Source organism: Spodoptera frugiperda, chromosome 29, assembly GCF_023101765.2.
Source record: "Spodoptera frugiperda isolate SF20-4 chromosome 29, AGI-APGP_CSIRO_Sfru_2.0, whole genome shotgun sequence".
NCBI lineage: Eukaryota > Metazoa > Arthropoda > Insecta > Lepidoptera > Noctuidae > Spodoptera > Spodoptera frugiperda.
The window spans coordinates 2085463-2106776 of record NC_064240.1 but is presented as its reverse complement, the minus strand read 5'-3'; the positions used below and the strand labels follow the sequence as shown (position 1 = coordinate 2106776).

Here is a 21314-nt window from a genome sequence, read left to right as displayed (position 1 = left end):
TTTTTCTTTTTACAACTTTTGTTAGTAATTCCGGTTTTATAAACCTTTGGACTGGAAGATTCTAGTAACTTTTGTAGCGTCTCGTGTCCCAATCTCCCTTTTCTATTTAGGTTTTAGTCTACTTAATCTAAGTTTTGTTTGTACTTTATCTAAGTTAGTTGAAATTTAGACTTTATTTACACAGTTGTGGAATTCATTGTGCCTTGTTAAGCTTTTACACTGTACAACTTATTTAATTACTACTTGGTGTGGAATGTAGTGTTTATTTGTTCATAAATATCTCTGAGATAATCTCAAAATACTTACGTAATCATTCGCTTAAGCAAGCGTCGTTCATGGACACCCGAAACACCAAAGGCGTTACAAGTGCGTTGCCAGTCTTTTGGGGGTTAGAAATTTAAAGGTTGTTGGGAATCGGGGATTAGGAAGATTGGGAAGGGTAATTGGGCCTCCGGTAACATCACTCACACAACTAAACACAACACAAGCGTTGTTTCACGTCGGTTTTCTGTAAAGTCGTTTCACTCCGGTCGAACCAGCCCATTCGTGCCGAAGCATGGTTCTCCCACTCTTATAGTATTTGGGCATTAAGCTAATCTTGTAACCTAAAACAACATTCTTATGGTATGTATCAAAATCTCCATAAGGTGTGCAATGTTACCGTTTGAAAATTGCGATCATTCTTTGATGTTAGTATATGATAGTGTATCACCTACGACCCGTCTGCGCGCTCTGAACGGGGATTGGCTGCCTTGCCACCTATGTGAATGGTGAAATGTGGCTAGGGTTGGCGGCTTACATCATATTTTATGTGTGGAATGCTAACGCATGTATAATATCTTTCGTTGTTGAAATATAGTAAAAGTCAAATAATGTAGTTTATTTCAGTTTCAATAATTTGATTATTACGTTATCGGCTTACTCACGTAACTGTTTGATGAGAAACGACTAGTTTCAAGCCATGCTAGGAGCTCATATTCATGAGCAGCACTCTGCGACACACGACGCGACAGTTGTCGCGCTAGTAATTTAGTACGTCTCTCAAATGTTATAATAAAATTACATTAATTTGATCGGTCAATTAGTAGGTTTCGATTCCCAGTTGTTTAATATTGTCTTATTCAACTTGTTTAATATTGAGTAAGTTGTTAAATGTATATAAGAACGTGAATACAAATTGTCTTTTATTTATTATGTTTTTAAAGAAATAATGGTTTCTAATCTCTTTGTTTATAAGAATTTAAGACATTAGTACTTAGTTCAATTAAATATAACTTTACCTCGTCATCGTCGTTCAATAAAAAGAAATGTTTCAAAGTGGTAAGTGGGGGTTTGAATATTTGACTAAGCATTCAAATAACTTTTAAAACTTATTCAAAGACGAATTATCAAAAAAATCACAAATGGATTTTCTTGAAAACCATTTATTTCAAAATTACTAATTCAAATAAATCACTAATTGCGTGGTGGAATCTATTGTTGAAATTTTGAAAAAGTTTAAAAAAAAATTAAAAGTCTTTGATTCTTAAAAGGTCTAACAATTCTAAAATGTTCTATTCAATCAAAATCCATTTTAGTCTTAGCTCAACAGTTTAGAAAAAAAACTTTTAACCCTTTTCTTTAGTTTTATTTGAACTACTCTTTATTCCATTTTCCATTAAGTGTAAGTATTTTATCTATACTTTTTCTTATAAAAAGATATATAAAATTGTTCAGGTTATATTATAATCATGGAAAATCTTTTTAAACTATCAATATTGCTTTTTAGATATTATTAAACGAAATGTGAATGAATTACAAGTATATTGAACGAACCAACTTGATGCTTATTAAACCTTTACTTTTCAAAGTCAAAGTCAAATCATTTATTCCAATAATAGTCTGTCAGTCTGTCCGTCAGTGAAGCTAGTTGCTCGTTCCAAAGTGTAGCTTCGAATGGAGAAGAATGAGCAAGAAACCCAATTCGTCATTCGTATTTTAGTTAAAAAAATAAATAAATAAAAATATTCTAGTTTCGTGGCAGCCCTGAAACCGTCAAGGATCGTGTACCGATCCCGGGGCTATTCGAAATAAATATCCGTCATATTGAAATATTTTAAAATTGGAATAAGAAAAATATAGTGGCTTGAATTGCGGCCAGGTATATTTTACTTGGAAACGATAGGATAGGAATTGAGAAGTAAAATCATATTTTTATGGGACATTTTTTTTATTGTTTGTTCCATTTTACGATTGTTTAGTATATTATGAGCATATTTTGAGCTGACTGAAAAGCATATTTGCTTTCGGCTTTAAGAGTATAACTATCGGAATCCTTGATTTTATTGTGAAATTTTTTTTTTACCGATAAACGTCTTACGGCTTTTGTAAAAAACGCAATTTATAATTAAATTCAGAACCATAAAAAAACTCAATACCGCGATCACGTATTCAACAGTAGTACTTAATTAAAAAGTAAGGATAAAATTGCTTCAATTCTAAGATAGTATTTAGTATTCAATTTCCCCACAAATACCATAATCAGAACATCTTTAGTAGAATCTAGCTTTAGTAATCGATTGTATGCAGATTACATACAATGCAGCTCGCCGATTAAATAGTGTTGCGAATTGTAATAGAACAATGAGATTAATGTAAGAAAATAAACATTATATATATATATCTACGTGAAGTATATTTACTTCTGCAAGTAATACCTAATTGTCCACATATAGGTATGAATTCTCATTAAATAATAATCGATTATAATCGTTTGCACGGTCTGCGTGGTGGCCAGGCAACGTGTAGCGGGTTCGATTGCCGCACGGAGCAACTCTTTATATAATCCACAAATTGTTGTTTTGGGTCTGGGTGTGATGTGTATGTGAACTTGTCTGTAAACGCACCCACGACACAGGAGAAAAACCTAGTGTTTGGCAACGTTTAAAAAAAGTCTAATAATAATTCCCAAGTCATCAACAAACATTATTCTATGTAAATAGTTATTATAGTAGTATTCTTCAATACGGCCTACGCGCTACGAGCGTAGCGGGCGTCGCGAGTGTAGCACTAACCAAACTCATGTCGAGTGCTACGAAGTGTTTGCGTAGCAGCTACGTAGCGAGTTGTTCTACCATTATGGTGTTGCGAGGTTCTAGTTTTTAAAGTTATCTTTATTTTATGTATTTTATGCAAATGATTATTAATTATGTGTTTTAGAAAATGATATTTTTTGTGGGGTTGGTGTTTTTATAGGATCTAAAAATCAATTTATCAACAAACCTGAAATGGTTTCTATTCACTTACTCTATATATTCTTCATATACAGAAAAACATATTACTTAAAGAGTAATTAAAACAGTTCTTACTAACCCACTAATACGTCAAAATTATTATCCCACCTCACAAATACCTAACTAACATAAACAACAACTAACCAACTCAATAAAAACAAATTAAAACAACATTAAATCCATGACAAACGTTAATTAAATTAACAGCTGATTTGAACAACGTACGCGAAACCTAAGTCGGGCGCCATAATCAAATTCAATCCTCAAACATGGCCACACCATGAATATTCATGCGGCGGTACTATCGTAAACCGTCATGTCCAATACGCGCCGTGTAAGCATACATACGCAATTAATTAGTTGCCAGCCAGCGTTAGGCAACATCTGGGACATAGACACGGGTCGGCGATTAAATTTTATGATCGCAGCAGATGTACGCTGTTGTTAATGGCTGCATGCAATCGGTGACGCGTTCCGCTAAATTTGAATTTGGAACGATGATGACGTGTGGTCGGATGCATTGTGATTTATTTTCGGTCTAGGAAATTGAATTGAAGTCATTGTTGTTTTAGTTGAACATAAGAATTTCTTTACAATTTGTTAAATTATCGTTCTATTTTATACAAGTGCCTAGACTCACTACTTCACCGTTTTCCTATGAGGTAAGCTGAAACTATAGTACCTATATACAAATGATGGTAGTTTATAAATGGTCCACACGAATGAATATTCATATGGCTTAATATTAACACGTGTAATTTAATAAGGCAAACGGATGAAATTATCCGAATCCCTCTCATGTCCTTCGATTTCTCCGAAACTTATTGATATACTTTTGCACATATAATAGCTCAAGGCGGACTTAATGCCTAGGGCACTTTTTCCCAGTCTATCTTAAGGGGATATAGAGACAGGAGGCACGCATGATATGTAATGCTAGAAGGATTCTGAAATACAAAATATACATATCTACATACATAAAATACAAACAACAACATAATCAATGAAACTATTCATTATTTAATTTATCCGACAATATTATTCTCTTACACTATTCCGTAAAACGGTACACAAGAGACGTTTAAAAAACACTAAATACAAAATCTATGTAGATTATGCAAGCCGGTCCGATAAAAAATGTATTCCGTAATTGGATAGCAAGCAACGGAGAGTCGCATTGCGGTGGACTAGTAACTAGCTACCTAACTTTAATGGCTGCCATACATCTGTTATATTATAATAGTATGAGGTTTAAATGCAATCTCGATGCCCATTGGCTGTTAAGACACATACGTACGTGATGTACTCTCAATATAAGGTACAGCTGATTAAGTATTAGTGTGCTTTTCCACCAAAGATGTGCTAGGTTTACCAGAGATATGCTACGAAGATGTAATAGCTAAGCTGTGGAACTATGTGACTGTTTCCACCGATACTTAGCTATGTAGCTGTGCGCAGCTTGAGTAGGTGGCTCATCGATAGTAGGGAAGCCATCCATAGCACGCATTTTTCCATATAAAAAATCTAGTTTAGCTGAGTTTGTTTCCACCAGTGCTACGCTATGTGTATCATTAAATATGATTATATATATAAAACTAACTCTTAGCGCCTGTTTCACCACCTTCATATAAGTGCCCGAAAAACTTAGGTATGTGACAGATACATATGCATACAAAAAACGTTCTTAATTTAAAGTTATATGTACCAGAATACATAGCAGCTATCTAAACATTACGAAACAAGTCCTTTAAAACTGAATAACATGTATTGTATGAATTAAATAAAAACTCATCATCATCATTTCATTCCATCGAATTTACCAAACATAAAAATATGGATTGATATTTTTTATTAATATTGCCCTGAACTGAGAATAAAAAAATATCAACTGCACACCAGATCGGAACACAAATGGATCAAAAAAATTAACGAAAATTATTATTCAAATTTTTTAATAAATAAAAATACATTTTAATGGAATTTCAAACATAAATGTTTATTATGATTTTCAGTTTCATTTACAAGATCTTATTTTATATTATCGTATTATTTTATGTTTATAATTGTAGGATAAAATTGTATTAAATTAAAATATTTTCTGTGGGTTATGAATACGTAATGTAAATATTTATCTTCGAACGAATTGTTATTTCAACGATAGAGCGATTTATTTATCACTAACAAGTAACAAGTTATTATTTTTATAACCTTGCTCTTATTATTTTGTTTTTATTATGCGCAGCTTTGAGTCATACCCTTTATGTATTTATTATATTTGAATAAAAACTTTGCTAATGTTGTGTTAAAATTGTATGCAGAATTGTAGTAATAAAGATACCTGCATTTCTATTCCTCGCGAATCATTAATCGGAACCAATTCAAAAAAGAAGTATGCTAACAAAGGCAAATATAAATTTGATCCTGACTTCATACTATCCCAACTGAAAGATCCTTTCCATCTTTCACAACTTATTGCAACTAAGCCCAATCAAACTTACCATCATTACCACCCAACTAACATAATCACTATCATCTACATACCTTTAGCAAAATACTTAAATGAACACAATTTTCTTTGTCCACAGATAACTTCCAAGGGGACATTGCAATACCAAACGTGGACTACTTCAAGCCGCCAACGAGTGCCCCCGTTAACAAGATAAATAAATCTCTTCAAGAAGAAGTGGAGAGGTTGAAGAAAGAGGTGCTATTAGAGGGACTGCAGGTAGAGGAGGAGGGACTACCAGACATACTGAGGAAGAGGACCAAACAACCTCTACCGTTGTCGCAGGAGAAACCTAAGAAGTACAATGAAGCTGTGTTGATGACGAAGGTATGAATATGGGTGCTTTTTTACCAGAGATGTGCTTTGCTATGTTGCTGTGGATGCGTTTGGATTGCTTCCACCCATCATATTCATTGGTACACATAGCTTAGCACTGGTGGAAATAGGTTTAATGATATTGATGCGTGCTATGTATGTGCGCTATAGCTTAGCATATTAAATCTCCGCAGCATAGCTACATAGCACACCTCAGGTTGTAAATCGCCCTAAAGAGATAAACGTTTAAAATCATGGAAGGAGTTCCAAAGAGTTTTTAAGTAGCAGTTTCTGACAGCTCTTAAAACTAAATTGCAAAAAAAAATTGATACAAAATTTTATGCCTAATAATGTTTAAATATATAAATATTTAAAAGTTACTTTTTAAACTTATGGAAACTCATGTAATTACTCAAATCGTTAAGAATTCTGTAAACTCGATAAAATTATTTTTGATAAATTCTCTGAAGTTTGCGTGATCAAAAATATTATGAAAGCAATGGCTTGTCTTACGCAGGCACTAACTTCGATCACCACCTGTTGCTGGCGCATTTTGTAAGAAATTCTAATATTCAAAATGCCGAGAAATATGGATGCCAACACACTTAATTTTTTGATAAAGTGTTTCTTATGTTGGCAATTTATTTTGTGCTTTTAAATTGAACCGTGCCTACCTGCCATCCTAGCCATCTACCGATTGGTTGTTTAAGATAAACAATTTACTTGAAAGGTTGAATTGGTAGTCTATTGTCAATTTTACTGTACCACTTTGTTTAATGGAACATTTTCTATTTCAGGCTTTGCCTCCAGGCTTAGACAAATCGCTGTTGTTAAAAAACGGCAAATTACCTCCAGATGAAATGTTAGATAATTACACTAATTCGTTTAATCAAACGAAATCGGACCACTTGAACCAAACAACGGTACAGGATAACCTGACCGAGTCAGAGAGCTTGGAACAAGACGGCGTCCTAGTTGTAAACGTATCGACGAACCACATACTTAATTTAGACGAGTTCTATCCTAATCTACAAATCACTAATGTTTCTAACAAAATGGATGAGATCACCAATAAGATTCAGAGCAACAGTAGAGAGATTACGGGAGATTCTAAAAATAACATCAAGTTCAAGGATATGCCTGATAACATCACTGTGGCTCCTGCTCCCACTAATGGGGTTTTGCCGTCGAGCGAGCAGGACGAAGAGAAATTGATAAACAAGACAGATTTAGAAGATGGGAAGTTGTCAGAGCCTAACTTGCTGCGGCCGACGGAGAGTCTGCAGAACCTGATGGATGAGACTGGCGGGAGACGGTACCGGCGGAGGAGACGGAGACACGGTAATGGAAGACGGTATGGCTTTGACTTCCATTCTTCTTTTCTACTATTCTTTTAATCCTTCAAATATATTCTCTAATCTATTTTATAATTCAAAATTTCTACTATTATATTATAGAAACGTTACTTGCTTACATCTATCCGGTCTTACATTTTTTGCTTGCCAAAATGTTTTAAAACTAAGATAGATAATTACTTACCTAATGTGAGATTTTAGTAAATTAACATCATTTATTAACACGATGTTCTTGTATAAACACGTAGCAAACACGAAACTTTAGTTCATACTGTAGTTTATAATTATGAATACAAGTTAAGGGAGAATATTTCCTTCATAAATTCCTGCTTAACGTTTATTAATATACCTAGGATACTATTCTCACATTTCTTGCTCATTTTAATTTATCTTACGAGTGCAACGGAATGAGAAATCTAGGGAGATGGAATAAAATTCTTATTTATTAAATGCTGTATAATTAAATTCACTCTTAACGAGCTCTCAACATCTTTTATATTGCTTTAGGTTTTTAGAAATAAAAAAAGATCTTTATTTTTCTTTTGAATACAATTTCAGTATGTTGTTGCCGCATAATGTGTAGCGGGTTCGATTCCCGCACGGAGCAATTTTTTGTGTGATCCGCAAATCGTTGTTTCGGGTTTAGGTGCATGTGAAATCGTATGTTCGTAAAATGTCCACGACACATGAGAAAATCCTAGTGTGTTGAGCAATGATTTTTTGGCATGGCAATGTCCCTTAAACATTTTGAAATTGAAACGTAATAATTGATAAGACAATCATACGCAAGGCACGGTCTAGAAGTGAATACAATTATACGCGAATCCAATGCGATGAGGTGCGACGCGGCAGTCGTGTCCTACGTGCATGCGAATTGTTTCATTTCGTTTGTTTCCAACATTATAACCAAACAAACATGACGGTAGATACCGCATCCAGATAGTGCGAAAATATCAAGCCGACTAAAAAAAACATAAGTAGACATACCTCCACGTATGAAGGTATAAAACATACTTACCTTAAATGAATAAGAAACCGTATCCTTGTAAACTAAGAACATTGATTCGTGATTTATATCTGGATTCTACCATCTCAATCGAATTACTAAACAATTTGATTTGCCCCCATTTTCCTCGTATCTGACGTCACAAACAATTTATTCCTATTACTTCATTTTCAATAATAAAAGGTTTAGATGTCAACAAGTTAGGGCTTTCTTTGTGACTTAGGCTAACTTTTTAGCAATATCACACATTTTGTCATTACAATAATGTAAAATTATATGTTTTAAATAAGAAAGTGGAAGCGTTTCATTAAGTCTTTGACTGCCAATAGAAAACTCTTGAAGGCAAATCCTCCGCTAACATCGGTCACCGGTGACCACCACGGCGTTCAATGTGTTAATAACCAACGATCTTTTATACTCAAACAAAACAAGTCCTGAAAATTGCAAACACTTATCTGGGTGTAGCCGTTTTTATGATTTCTTTATTCCATAAGTATTAAATCTGATCCTATAGTTCCCAAATATAAACTTATTAACCTAATAATTTGAAAAAAACATACACATATTAATCATACCACACATACTAAACTCGAAGACGTCTTAATTTTACCATATAGAAGATCAAAAAAAATTCTACTCGTTCAAGTAGTTTTTTTCACGATAAAGTTTCCATACCAAAATTATGTAACCATCCATATCGTGTCTTAATAAAGAGTCATTAGTGTCTGTTCACCGCGCACTTTTTACTTCGCCGTCGACCAAAGGATGGGGACTAAAAACTCTATTGAATCCTATGAATAAGCCTCGTCTCGTAATTGCAGACTAGATCTTCTTCCTTTCCTATAAAATTTGAATCTCTAAGAGTTATGCTGCCATTTAAATTTCGTTCACTTTTTAGCGCTTCCTCTGCTCAGCAAGGTTTAAAGTTATGCTTTCAACGTTTGACAACGAAGCTACCTTTGTAGAATCTTTGTTGGGTATAAATATCTTGCACTAAATGTACTATGTACAACGTTTCTTTCTTAAAAAGAATAATATGACCCATCCATCTCATTGTTCCTGTGTTTATGTATACAATAGTCCACCATATAACGCTAACTCACACTTAGCAAATATATTCAACTTGATCTAGCGAATCCAAACCAATCACTCCAAATAGCAGAATCTTTTCTAAAGTTCTTACAAAATGTAGCTTCCTCAATGAGTCTAAAATCACAGACGTTGCACTAAGAAATGCAGTGCATTTAGATTTGCAATCTGCATAGCCTTAGTAAGTCCATTCATTAACTTTGTTTAAACGAGTCTTCTTGGCTTACGATCTGCTTTCCTTATCTATTTGCTTTCCTTCTAATAAGACTTAATGAGCTTGTAATTTTTTCCTTTATTTTAGAATCGAGATATTTACTTATCTTAAAGATTAATTGTAATTTGAAGAAGTTAATAATTGTATACTGCTATTAGATACACACCCTTTGTCACAGTTATGTTCAGTGCTTTTTTATGGTATAAACCGATAAATGGAGCAGACGGAAGGCCGGTATACGAGCAGACGGATCACCTGATGGTAAGCAATCGCCGTCGTCCATGGACACTCGAAACACCAGTGACGTTCCAAGTTCGTTACCGGCCTTTTGGGGTTAGGAATTTAAGGGTAATCGAGAATTTGGATGATTGGGAAGGCGGAGTAATTGGGCCTCTATTACTTGGGTAATTAGAGGGGTAAATAAGTGTGAAGGATGGTTGTAACTGTCCCCCAAAATAACGCACAACTTCGAATCCTGTGAAAGTCATCTATGTTACAAAATCACACAAAATTTCTCGCTCAATAAATAATCATACGAATAATAGCGGTTAGTCACACTAACAAACTAGTTTAAAAATGAATTTTGCATTTCAGGCTCAGAAATATCCACTCAAGCGAGAGAGCGGGACAGAATACGCTAAACTCTTCTGAAAACAAAACGACCTCCCAATTTGTAAGGAAAAAGTTTTTTCGTCACCACAAGAAGCACAGCAGCGGAGAATTCAGAACAGAGAAGAAGTTCGAAATCCCTGAACATGAGTTCGAAGAGAGATTCGAAGTGAAACCGCCTCCAAAGAACATTGTGAATGAGACAGGAACGCAAAACTTTGACAATTGGTTTTTTCGCAACGATACTGATGACTTAGAAGCGGTTGAAAGTAATTATTATAATGGCAGTGAGGTAAGGGATTATATTTTGAATACATATATAATTATTTATTCTATAACTATTTTTAACACGTAATTATTTGACGAGGATCTCTACAAGTCATGCTAGAGGCTATATATATATACATCACACACGACACGGCGACACACGTCGCGGAATGCTGCTCAAGAATATGAGCCTCTAGCATGGCTTGAAACTAGTCGAGTTCCTCGTCAAATAATTGCGTGAGTAAGCCGAAAAACATAATAATTAATTATGCATTGGCAAACTAATATAGAAAAATTCATTTGTCGATTTTCTAAGCTATGAATTAATTTCTTACTCACTAACTACACACGGTACACGATTAATCCACCATACTTGTAAATTACTTAAAAGTTATTTAACAATTCCAAATTTAGAATTCTACTTATATATATCATAATACTAAACTTATGTATCTTTACTACAAAACAATACATTATAAACATACACCTATAGAAAACCAAAGGCAAATACTGTGGGCAAATATCACAAATCAATTCGAAATCGAGAATCTTACGGAACTTCTCGGAAGGCACGAGTTCAACTCTCCGACCGCCATCATTTATCTCGGCAATATAATTAAACTGCATGTAGATGACTAAGACATTCCAATTTAAGCTTTGTTACCGCGTTGTCAGCGATTAAAATCAATTACCAGCAATTATGTTAATCCGGTGATTGGGACCCTTGCTTAAGGCATTCTCATTGAATCATCTGCATAATAACTGATTATGGAATTGCTGAAATCACTGGTTCTTGGAGGTGTTTTGTTGATTACAAACATAGTTTGATTGCAGTTGACACAGTTTTACACAATAGAAAGAACATAAGGATCACTTAAGTACATTTGCTTAGACTAAAAAAATATTACAAACAATATGCTGTTAGCATAATGACTGCCTGGTTAGTCTTGGGTTCCATTCCCGGATCGGGCAAAGTATTAATGGGCTTTTTTCAGTTTTTCGAAAAAAATCTCAGTAGCAGTACGGAGTCTGGAATTGTCCCCAATATAATATGGCAATAGGCTCACCCCTTATTACAAAAGTGAAAAGTAGATGTATATTGTATACCTGCATTACGTGCCGTAATGTGCTCCTCTACCTACCCCTTCAGGCATAAAATGCGTTAAGTAGCATTGCATTGCAAAATATACCTTAAACTAAAATTACACTAAATATAAATATCAGGTCAACAATAGACTATTATAACACACAGCTAACGGAAAATAAATACCTAGCTAATTTATAATTTAAGGGAAAAGGTTTAAAATAATTCCTCGGCTTATACAAATAAGGCTCTTGTTTTATCTCTATTCAGACATTTCAAGTAGGATTGAGTCTATTAATAGACCTATTAATAAGTTTGAAACACTCACTTCACTAATTGATAGACATTTCATAGGAAATAGATTAATTTTGTATAGACATTTTGGTCCGAAAATAGACCATTGATAGTCAGTAAATCATAGCAATATCTTTGTTTCTTAACCTTGAATAATTTGTTGTAGACTTAGTTACCAAAACCTTTGTCCCTTTGATTTCATATTTCATTTGATTTGATGTTTAATTTAGACATTTTAATGTAATTGCTTTTAGTGTTCTGTCTGATAGATTACAGTAAAATCCTTTGCTTATTTAGTTTCAATTTGATTCTGGACTGAACATAATTGTTATTCATTTGTACAGCAGTTTTATTGATACCCACTTATTATCTTATATCTCTATAGGACTTACACCATTTACCTTCACCTAACTTAAAATCTAAGTAAAAGTGTATTATTTGAGAAGATGCGTAATATAAAGCACTCGAAGCTACACTTTGGAACGAGCACCTTGCTTCACTGACGGACAGACTGACAGACTATTATTTATTTCTTTATTCGTTGACATTTCAAAAGTACCTATTTATGGTTTAATTAGAATAAATGATTTAACTTTGACTTTTGTTTTGACTTTGAGTATCAAAAACAAAGTCACAACATTTATCTCAAAAAAATATACCTACTAGGTTCTAATACTAAACAAAACAATACAATATAAATTCTAACCAATCTACAAAGAGATCACAATTTCCTACAGGCGGCAAAGAAGCGTCACCGTTCAATACGTGCAGCAACGAATAGGAAGGAAAGAATTTGGGAGAACGGCGTGATTCCATACGAGATCGATGGCAACTTCAGCGGGGCTCACAAGTCACTGTTCAAACAAGCCATGAGGCACTGGGAGAACTTCACCTGCGTCAAATTCGTTGAAAGAGACGCTGATCTCCATAAAGACTACATTGTTTTCACTGAACGTCCTTGTGGGTAAGTCTATTTTGCAATTTTAAGCTGAATTTTAGGCTAATAAGGTCCAATTTGGCGGTTAAGTAATGACTTGATTTTGGGAAAATATTTTTTGAGAGTTGTTTATTCATCAACCGTTTGAACACCTGAACTTCTAGGTAGAATTTTCGGTGTTTAATAAATTCAAAATGTTGAATTTTAAGTAGGTAAGTAAATGGCTAGATTTAAAATTTTCTACAAGTCCTACTTTGAATAATGTAAGGATGAATGATAGAAGTACCTACCCTTTAAGATTTTAGAATACAAAACCATGTTGTTCATTGAGCCTCAAAATATAAAGATTTTTTTTAAATCATCACTGTTCTAGACCATGAAGCAAATACACAGAAGAGATGTCATATTTGTTATAGTCAATTTCCCTTTAACATAATGCGTGACACTTTACTGGGAGCGTGGGATTACAAACCAAGTCCCTCTCTATTTTCCATCTAGCAATCCCATACTACATAAACACTGTCAATTTTCCACCTACACTTATACCTTTCACTTATATTATCATTAGGCACTTGGGCAGGGCCGTTTTTTGTGTTATTGTGTTACAGTGCAGAGACACATTATAGCATCTCCTCTTTGTACTTGCTTCATGTTCTCGACAAAGATTTTATTCTATAACTTTTGATACATACTTTACATACAAGCACTTATGTACATACGAGGACATGATTTCATTCATGATGACTGGGTATACCACTATTCTTAGGTCTCAACTCCTTCCTATGTTGTCACCACAGGAATCAGGATACCATGTAATCTTTTTATTAGTTTGATAGAAATAAATATCACATGGCATCATACAATAGAACTATGATGTCAGAAATAGAATAGGTAACGTACCTATAACAATGAGTCATTTCTTTGAATTAGTACCTAAATAGGTGACAACTATTCCTAACACCTTGAAAATATACTGACAATACAATAAATTTTTAATTTTAGTTACACACAATCGTGTAGTTGTTTTTGTGTTGCACCTCTGCTGCATGACCGTCTAATTGCGGACGGGAGGATGGTGTTGCACACCGCTTGCTGAAAACACATCTACAAGCGGAATGAAAACTAAAGATTTATTGTGTTGTTAGTGTAGCATGGATTTCCGCAAAGTAACGCCTGACTCTATTCTATAACTTAAAAAAAAATACCGGCCGAATTAAGAACCACCTTCTTTTGTCCATGGGAAGTCGGTTAAAAATCATTGGAAGAATGTCAAAAGTGATAACATGACAACAAGTCTAAGAACATAGCATCACCTTCTACAAACCAGAAGGTTCATTTCTCGATGTTTTAATCTACTATTTCTTTCACAGATGTTGTTCCTTCGTCGGTAAGCGCGGCAGTGGTGCTCAAGCGATCTCCATCGGGAAGAATTGTGACAAGTTCGGCATCGTGGTCCATGAGCTGGGCCACGTGGTCGGCTTCTGGCACGAACACACCAGACCGGATCGAGATCGACACGTGCAGATCATCAGGGATAATATTATGCTTGGTAAGTTATTTGCTGTCTTCTTACAATGCTCTTAGGACTGACGGTTGGTTTATTTTATTTATTTGTAATGAAAATAGATTATTTTATAACATTATCTGAAAGTTAAATTTGACAGAAAGAGGTCCTCCATAATATGCTAGAACGAAAAACTAGAGTTGGCTAAAGTTGGCCCTTCGTACGAGTTTGTTTTACGTTGAACGAAAACGATTGGCCGGCGGTATTGGCCGTTGGGAATGTACCATCAAACAAACTCGTATTAAGGCCTCAGATCTATACTGATCTATAAATGCCAGTGGTTTTAAACAGACTCTCCCGCGTCCTGAGCAGGGCTAACAACAAATAAAAAATATACTCAGTACAAAGAATACACACACACTTAACCCTTAAAAACATTAAAAAGTTTTTAATTAAAATAATAATCTATTAACTTACAATTAAAATTCAGATTCGCGAATCAGAGTGCGGTAGGGTCGAGTTAGCACAAGTTAGCGCGGGACAATGTCACGGTTACTCGTCTGAGTGCGGTTAGCCTCCGACACGGATACATGTAATATATGTACATACTAGCTACTTTCGCGCGGTTTTACCCAAATCTGCTCGGCACCTATTGGTCATAGCGTGATTTTTTATAGCCTATAGCCTTCCTCGATAAATGCACTATCCAACACAAAAATAATTATTCAAATCGGACTAGTAGTTTCGGAGATTAGCGCGTTCAAACAAACAAACAAACTCTTCAGCTTTATAATATTAGTTTAGATATAGTTCATTGTTGGTCATTCGCTTTAATATTGTCTTCTTCTGTCATTTGTGTTTAACCTAAATTAATACATTGAACGCCGTGGTGGTCTGGGGACCGATATTAGCGGAGGATTTGCCTTCAACCGTTTATTGGCAGTCCAAGGAGCATAGCTTTTATTCCTTCCTCTAACATAGGTAAATGTGTGCAATGAACAGTCACTCTATGTTAATTAGCATTCAAAATCAATGTTATAAAATGTGTATCTGTCGGTTTAAAGTGTAGATTCCTATGGAGAAGAACGAGCAAGAAACTCCATAGATCACTCTTTTCAAATCAGGTTCACAATCACTTTAAGTACCTAGCAAATCAAATACGTAATAATAGACTACTGAACCCACGAGTCGAAACCAAGTCCATACCTAGTCTTTATAGTACTAATTTGTAAATGCTAGAAAGACACCTTTAAAAAATAATGACAATTATTATAAATCGTCTATCAGTTTGGTATAGCAATCAAACAAAATGTTACACAAAAAGTAAGACGTCACATTGAACCAAACACACTTGAGCATAAAGCCCATATTAATTTACGATCCCCTTTCAATTACACACACGTATATTATTATAATATAATCCGGTGTGAGTACAACCCTGAACAATACGCACTCACTAAGCACGCACTCACTACGCACTCACTACGCATTTACAGTACGCAATGTGCGCATACTTGACCTGAATACAATGCCAGAACATCTTCCCGCGATTCTTTGCAAACAGCGTTCTATCACACCGTAGTTGTTTTTGTGAAAATAAATTTGTCAACGTTCGTTTAATTTTGCAATATATTCTGATCTTAATAAATTGGTGAGTTTTTAAAATAGTTTATATTGAAGAACTGGTTTTTTCTATAGTAGTTTAATTTATACTGTTATAGTATTTTGTTAACAATGAAAATTAATTAAAAATCACGGTTAAGTCACGTAAATTAATGGAGAAAAGCTCTACTAGTTTCGAGTCACAAAGAGACTCTTCATCATGACGGTGACATAACCGCGTCTTCGCACGCTACTCAATTAAGTAAATCGTGATTTTTAATTAATGTAGTATGTCTCACGATAGTTATTATAAAAATGAAAATGATTAATGAAACGTATGTTTGACCATTCTTTCAAAAATTTGACATTTGTTTTTATTTTAAAATATTAATATTATATTTCTTAAACTAACTGTTAAGTTATTTATGTTAGAAAATCGTGTCGAAGTAGTATCTAGATAAAACTAGCACTAACTATTTCGTGCCAATGTTTTAGATAATCTTGTTTTAAGTTGAAAACATCATATCCAATTAATGCACGCCCACGTACTTTCCACCTGAGGCTTATTCTACTCTCCAATAAGCCCTCAATATTGATTACAAACTTTAAAAGATTTTCGCTTAAAATTCTGGACAATCCCAAAATCAAATTACATTTTATTCCACGTCACTTTTTAAGTAAACAGAAAGACATTTTCTTTTCGTATGATTGAATTCTGATAAATATTTTCACAAGTTTCCAATTTTCTTGTCGTTCTTTGAAAACGTTAATCATTCGAAACATCAGCACTTTTTTTATCGACGACTTTGATGTCAAAATAAGTTTTCAAAACGAAGTTTGTTGACGTGTAATAATATAAACGATTTATTAACAAAAAACAGATAAATCATACTGTCAATGAGAAATAAATGCAAATGATACAATACTGCGAAACATTTTCTTTTATTATTAAGTATCTTCGCAATTTCAAATTCATTTTGATGAAAAATGAAATTGAATAATAAAAAGGAATGATCCGACTGCTCGACAAAAACTAATACCAATAAAAGTAAAAGAAAAATCTTGGCTACACTTAAAATCTATGCGCATTTATGCTCCACTTTCTGAAACCCGATCAGATTTTCATTTGTCCAGAATTTTGAATTCAACTAACCGCTAAATAATGGCGTACTGCGGAATAGCTATTCCATTTTCAAACTTGAATATTCTCAACACACAGACTAATAAATCCACTTTCATTGTTAATGCTAAAGAAATAATAATAAAAAAAAAACAAAAAAGGTTTTATAAATTTTTAAACTGACATGGTCACTAGTAATATCATTAGAACTTAAAACGGGATATTTACCATATTTATTAAGTTTTTGTGAGTTTCCGATATTTTGGCACTGTCGTGTCGTCGAAACATGGTAAATATGCCGTTTTAAGTTCTAATGATAAAAAAGTTTTTAAACAACCAACAAACATCCGCTCACACCGAACAAACAATCACAACAAAACACAAAATAACTAAGTAATATTTTATACTTAACACGGTTACGCTTCGGTGTGACAGCGACACCGTCCCACATTGAGACCGTCACGTCACCGTGGCACACTGACGCATAATCAGCTTATACGGAACCAAAACATCTTGCTTCCTGTTTATTATTATCTGTTGAGTACACAGAATTGATTTATTTCTTAAACTAATGAGGTCATCGTGTAGGGGGTTATGGAGGGGAAAAAATTGCGTTGGAAGACGTTGCGTGTCCTCTTTTGTATATTATTATGCTGTTGTGTGTGTGTTGACTTTGAAATAGTTGGTGAGATGTTGAGAAGCGACAAAATTGCAATATAATTATGTTTTACAAGTAATGTACCCAATTTAAGATTAATTGAAATAAATGCTTTGGCTTTGGGTAGGCCTGTTAAGTAGTAGATAGTTAAGTGGTTGATATTTAGTTTTAACGTAGTTGGTTAATATTTTTTTCTATAGTCATAGTGATAGTGATGTTTTAGTATGACGATGTGATCGCAAGGAGATGATTTCTCAGTTTCGTCAAACCGAGTGTTTTCCGATTTGCGATGCAGTGAGTTTTTATTGTCCGTATATTTTTGAATCACATAACAATATCTCGACTGCGTCGTTGGTCAAGTGGTCGCAAGTGCGAATGTCGGGCAAGGTCACGGGTTCAATTCCCGGGTCGGGCAAAGTATTACTGGGCTTTTTTCGGTTTTTCGGGGATAAAAGATGTGACGTTGCGTACATAACAATATATTATACAAAATTACATAAAGCATCAATTCGCAGCAATTTTATTCAGTTTGTGCTTTCAAACCGCTAAAATTAATTTAAATCATCAAACCCCAGCACTATTTCGGATTAACTTCGAAAACGCAAAACTATTGTTAGAAAGTACGTGGCAATTGTATCCATTACCCCCCTTATTTCCTGTTTAAAACCTAACCATGTTAATCACGAAATAAGGTCCATAATCGTTTAAGCTATTAAGACCGTTTAATATAGGTCGTTTGTCCAATTTCACAATTCGAAATGGCACGGTAATCGCGATATGAACTGGACTATCACGGTATAACCCGGCCGGGTGGCATGGTCATTACACAATTATATAATGTAAACTATGCGCTCCACTTCGCAAATAAGCAGTATAATAGGGTATGTTGCTATTCCCCGGTGTTCTAATTAGAAGGTAACGTGTGGCCAACTTGTATATCTAAGTGTGTTAGGTTTCTACGCTTTCTGAGTATTTATAGCATGTTTATTTTAACCTATTAGTAGATAGCGACCATAATAATACACTTAAAACTTTTATAAGTACTACTGATTTGCTTTAGTTCATGAGTTACTCATTTACACTAGGTACCTACCTGTGGTAATTAAGTTGAGAAAATAACGCAGGCTTTTCTTCTTTCAGAAATTAATTTTATAGACATGATGGATGACATCTTTGCCATACCATCAGTTCGTTTAGTTATGACGACTGTTCTAGATATGTATTTATTGTTATAAACTGCTTAAAAAATTATAAGACTTCTTGACCCGATTTGACCGACTACATATTACATCTACAAGACTGCTAGACTAATAGGAGTATAAATTCTAAATATAGTGTGAATACCTAAATATAGCAATAATTATCTAGTTATAGATAACCTCAAAGTCCAAAGTGCACACACGGGGACAAACAAACTAAGTACAATTGTATTGTTTACGTTAAAGTTCTATTTATGCTAATCTATTATTGTTCTAAAGATAATATGAAAAAAAATTAATTGACACGATAAACTTAATTAAATAACTTGAAGACTTTGACAATTATAATGCTTAAGATAATTTAGGGTAAATAATGCTATTTTTTGAGGGGTGGAATGTCATCCAATGATTTTCCCGCCTTGGGCGAGGCGAGAGGGAGTGTCAGACTCTTACTGACTAAAAACCAACCTATTCCTTCTCCTGCTCTTCGAGCTGGAGCCCCGGTAAACCCACTTAGTAGTCCGCAACTTCGGAAAACCAATCGGAGCCCCGGTGCAACTTAAATTAGATCCTATATACTAAAAGAGTTGGCAAGAAAAAACTAAGCCATAGAAAATCATGCAGTATACTAGTCTGGAGCGTGAAATGAAATAAATGTAGATAACCTTCACATAACTCCATGAAATCTTCGCATAGCTTCTAGGTATAATTAATAGTTTAATTAACGGCACATAATCACTCTCACCATGTTAAGTGACAATTAATAATGTGACTACTGACTACATAATAGAAGTCTTCAAATCTCGGCGAAACGTTAGCGGCTGATAAATTAGCTCCTTATACCAACAGCGATCTGAAGCGTAGACAACTAAAATACCAAGTGAGCGTGCCAAAATCTCAGACATTCTACCCCAAAACTTAATAACTTGTTACAACCGAAATTCAACTTTAAAACAATCCCGTATAGTTTAGATTTAATTTGCCAGACAAACATCTAGTAGTTGTACAAAATTGCACTATAAAGTTTGGGTTGTAAAGTCCAATTTTAAATGAGGCTACCCATGTTTAAGCTGCCCAAATAGTTAAAGTTGTTCTGTCTTAAATTCGATGTGAATCGCTGGCGTGGTTTGCGATAGCTGCTTGAATAGAATGCTCGAACAATGTTGCCACAAAAATTAAGCCGTCTGTTAAGCGATTTTTAACCTTTTTGTTAGTAAAGTAAAAGTTAGTTTTAAACCAATTACGAGCTCGGTGGTTACACAGATCGGTGTTTCATAAAATTATTCCGTATGTTGTATCGCATTCAATATCTAAGTCAATAAAGTTGATTAAATCCCTAATAAGTTGATTTGACGAATATAGTTATAACGCCATGCAATCTTTGAATGCACGGTTGACATGGTGGCTGGGCAACTGACTGCTGCGCACCGTGTAGCGTGATTGACTCCCGCACGGAGCAACTCTGTGTGATCCACAAAACAACAAGATCCTAGTGTAGAGCAACATTAAAAAAAGATATATTTGACAATCATAGTGTATCTAATAAAATACAATAGCATCACTTTAAGATACACCCCTTTATGGTAAAAGAAGTATAATGCTAAATCATGGTCAAATACTCCTTTTGATAAACCAGGAGTCCATGAGAGTGTAAAAGCAGATAGCTATTAATATGAAATTAGTGGAAGTGGCCGTCTTGGGAAGCAAAGATCCGGGATATTCCCGGCTACCCTAATACTATTAAGCTGCTATGACCAATATCGAAATTCAACTAGCTTCGACGCTTCCATGGAGTTAAGGCTTTAGATATTCAATTAAACTGGGTCATAGTAGCAACGGTTTGTTATTGTAACATTTCAAAAGTAAATTTTAAAATTTTCAAATTTGGAGCAATATTTAATTTTAGTAATTGTCTAGCATGGCTTGAAAATAGTCGAGTTCCTCGTCAGTAAGCCGATAAGATAATATTTAACTTAGTATGTCTTACGAAAGTTATAATAAAATTTATGCCATTCTGTCTCTGGTATTTTGGAAAAAACTAGTTGTAACTGTTGAAAATTTTCAGCAATTGAAATAGGAATATAAAACAATGGGTGAAACACTCTTTGTCTCAATTGTTGCGCATTCAGCTCTTAATTATTGGCTCTTGCCACAGTTCGAAAGTAATCGAGGAACCTTGATCAATATTTTCGTGGGTATCGCGGTATATCACTATAGTTCTAATATAAAAATGTATAATAATACAATACAAAACATGTGAACTATTTTCTTCTCCAATAAAGA

General features: G+C 34.3%; 1 protein-coding gene across 3 annotated transcripts in view; it reads left to right on the top strand.

Annotated features, from left to right (window-relative positions):
- LOC118268162 (tolloid-like protein 1) overlaps positions 1-21314 on the top strand; it is a 117668-nt gene that overhangs the window by 72392 nt on the left and 23962 nt on the right. For all 3 annotated transcript variants that reach the window (XM_035582491.2, XM_035582492.2, XM_035582490.2), the window contains exons 3-7: positions 5858-6105; positions 6891-7447; positions 10352-10658; positions 12749-12975; positions 14319-14497. In XM_035582491.2, the coding sequence (XP_035438384.2) occupies positions 5858-6105; positions 6891-7447; positions 10352-10658; positions 12749-12975; positions 14319-14497 (1518 nt within the window). The remainder of the gene's footprint in view (positions 1-5857; positions 6106-6890; positions 7448-10351; positions 10659-12748; positions 12976-14318; positions 14498-21314) is intronic.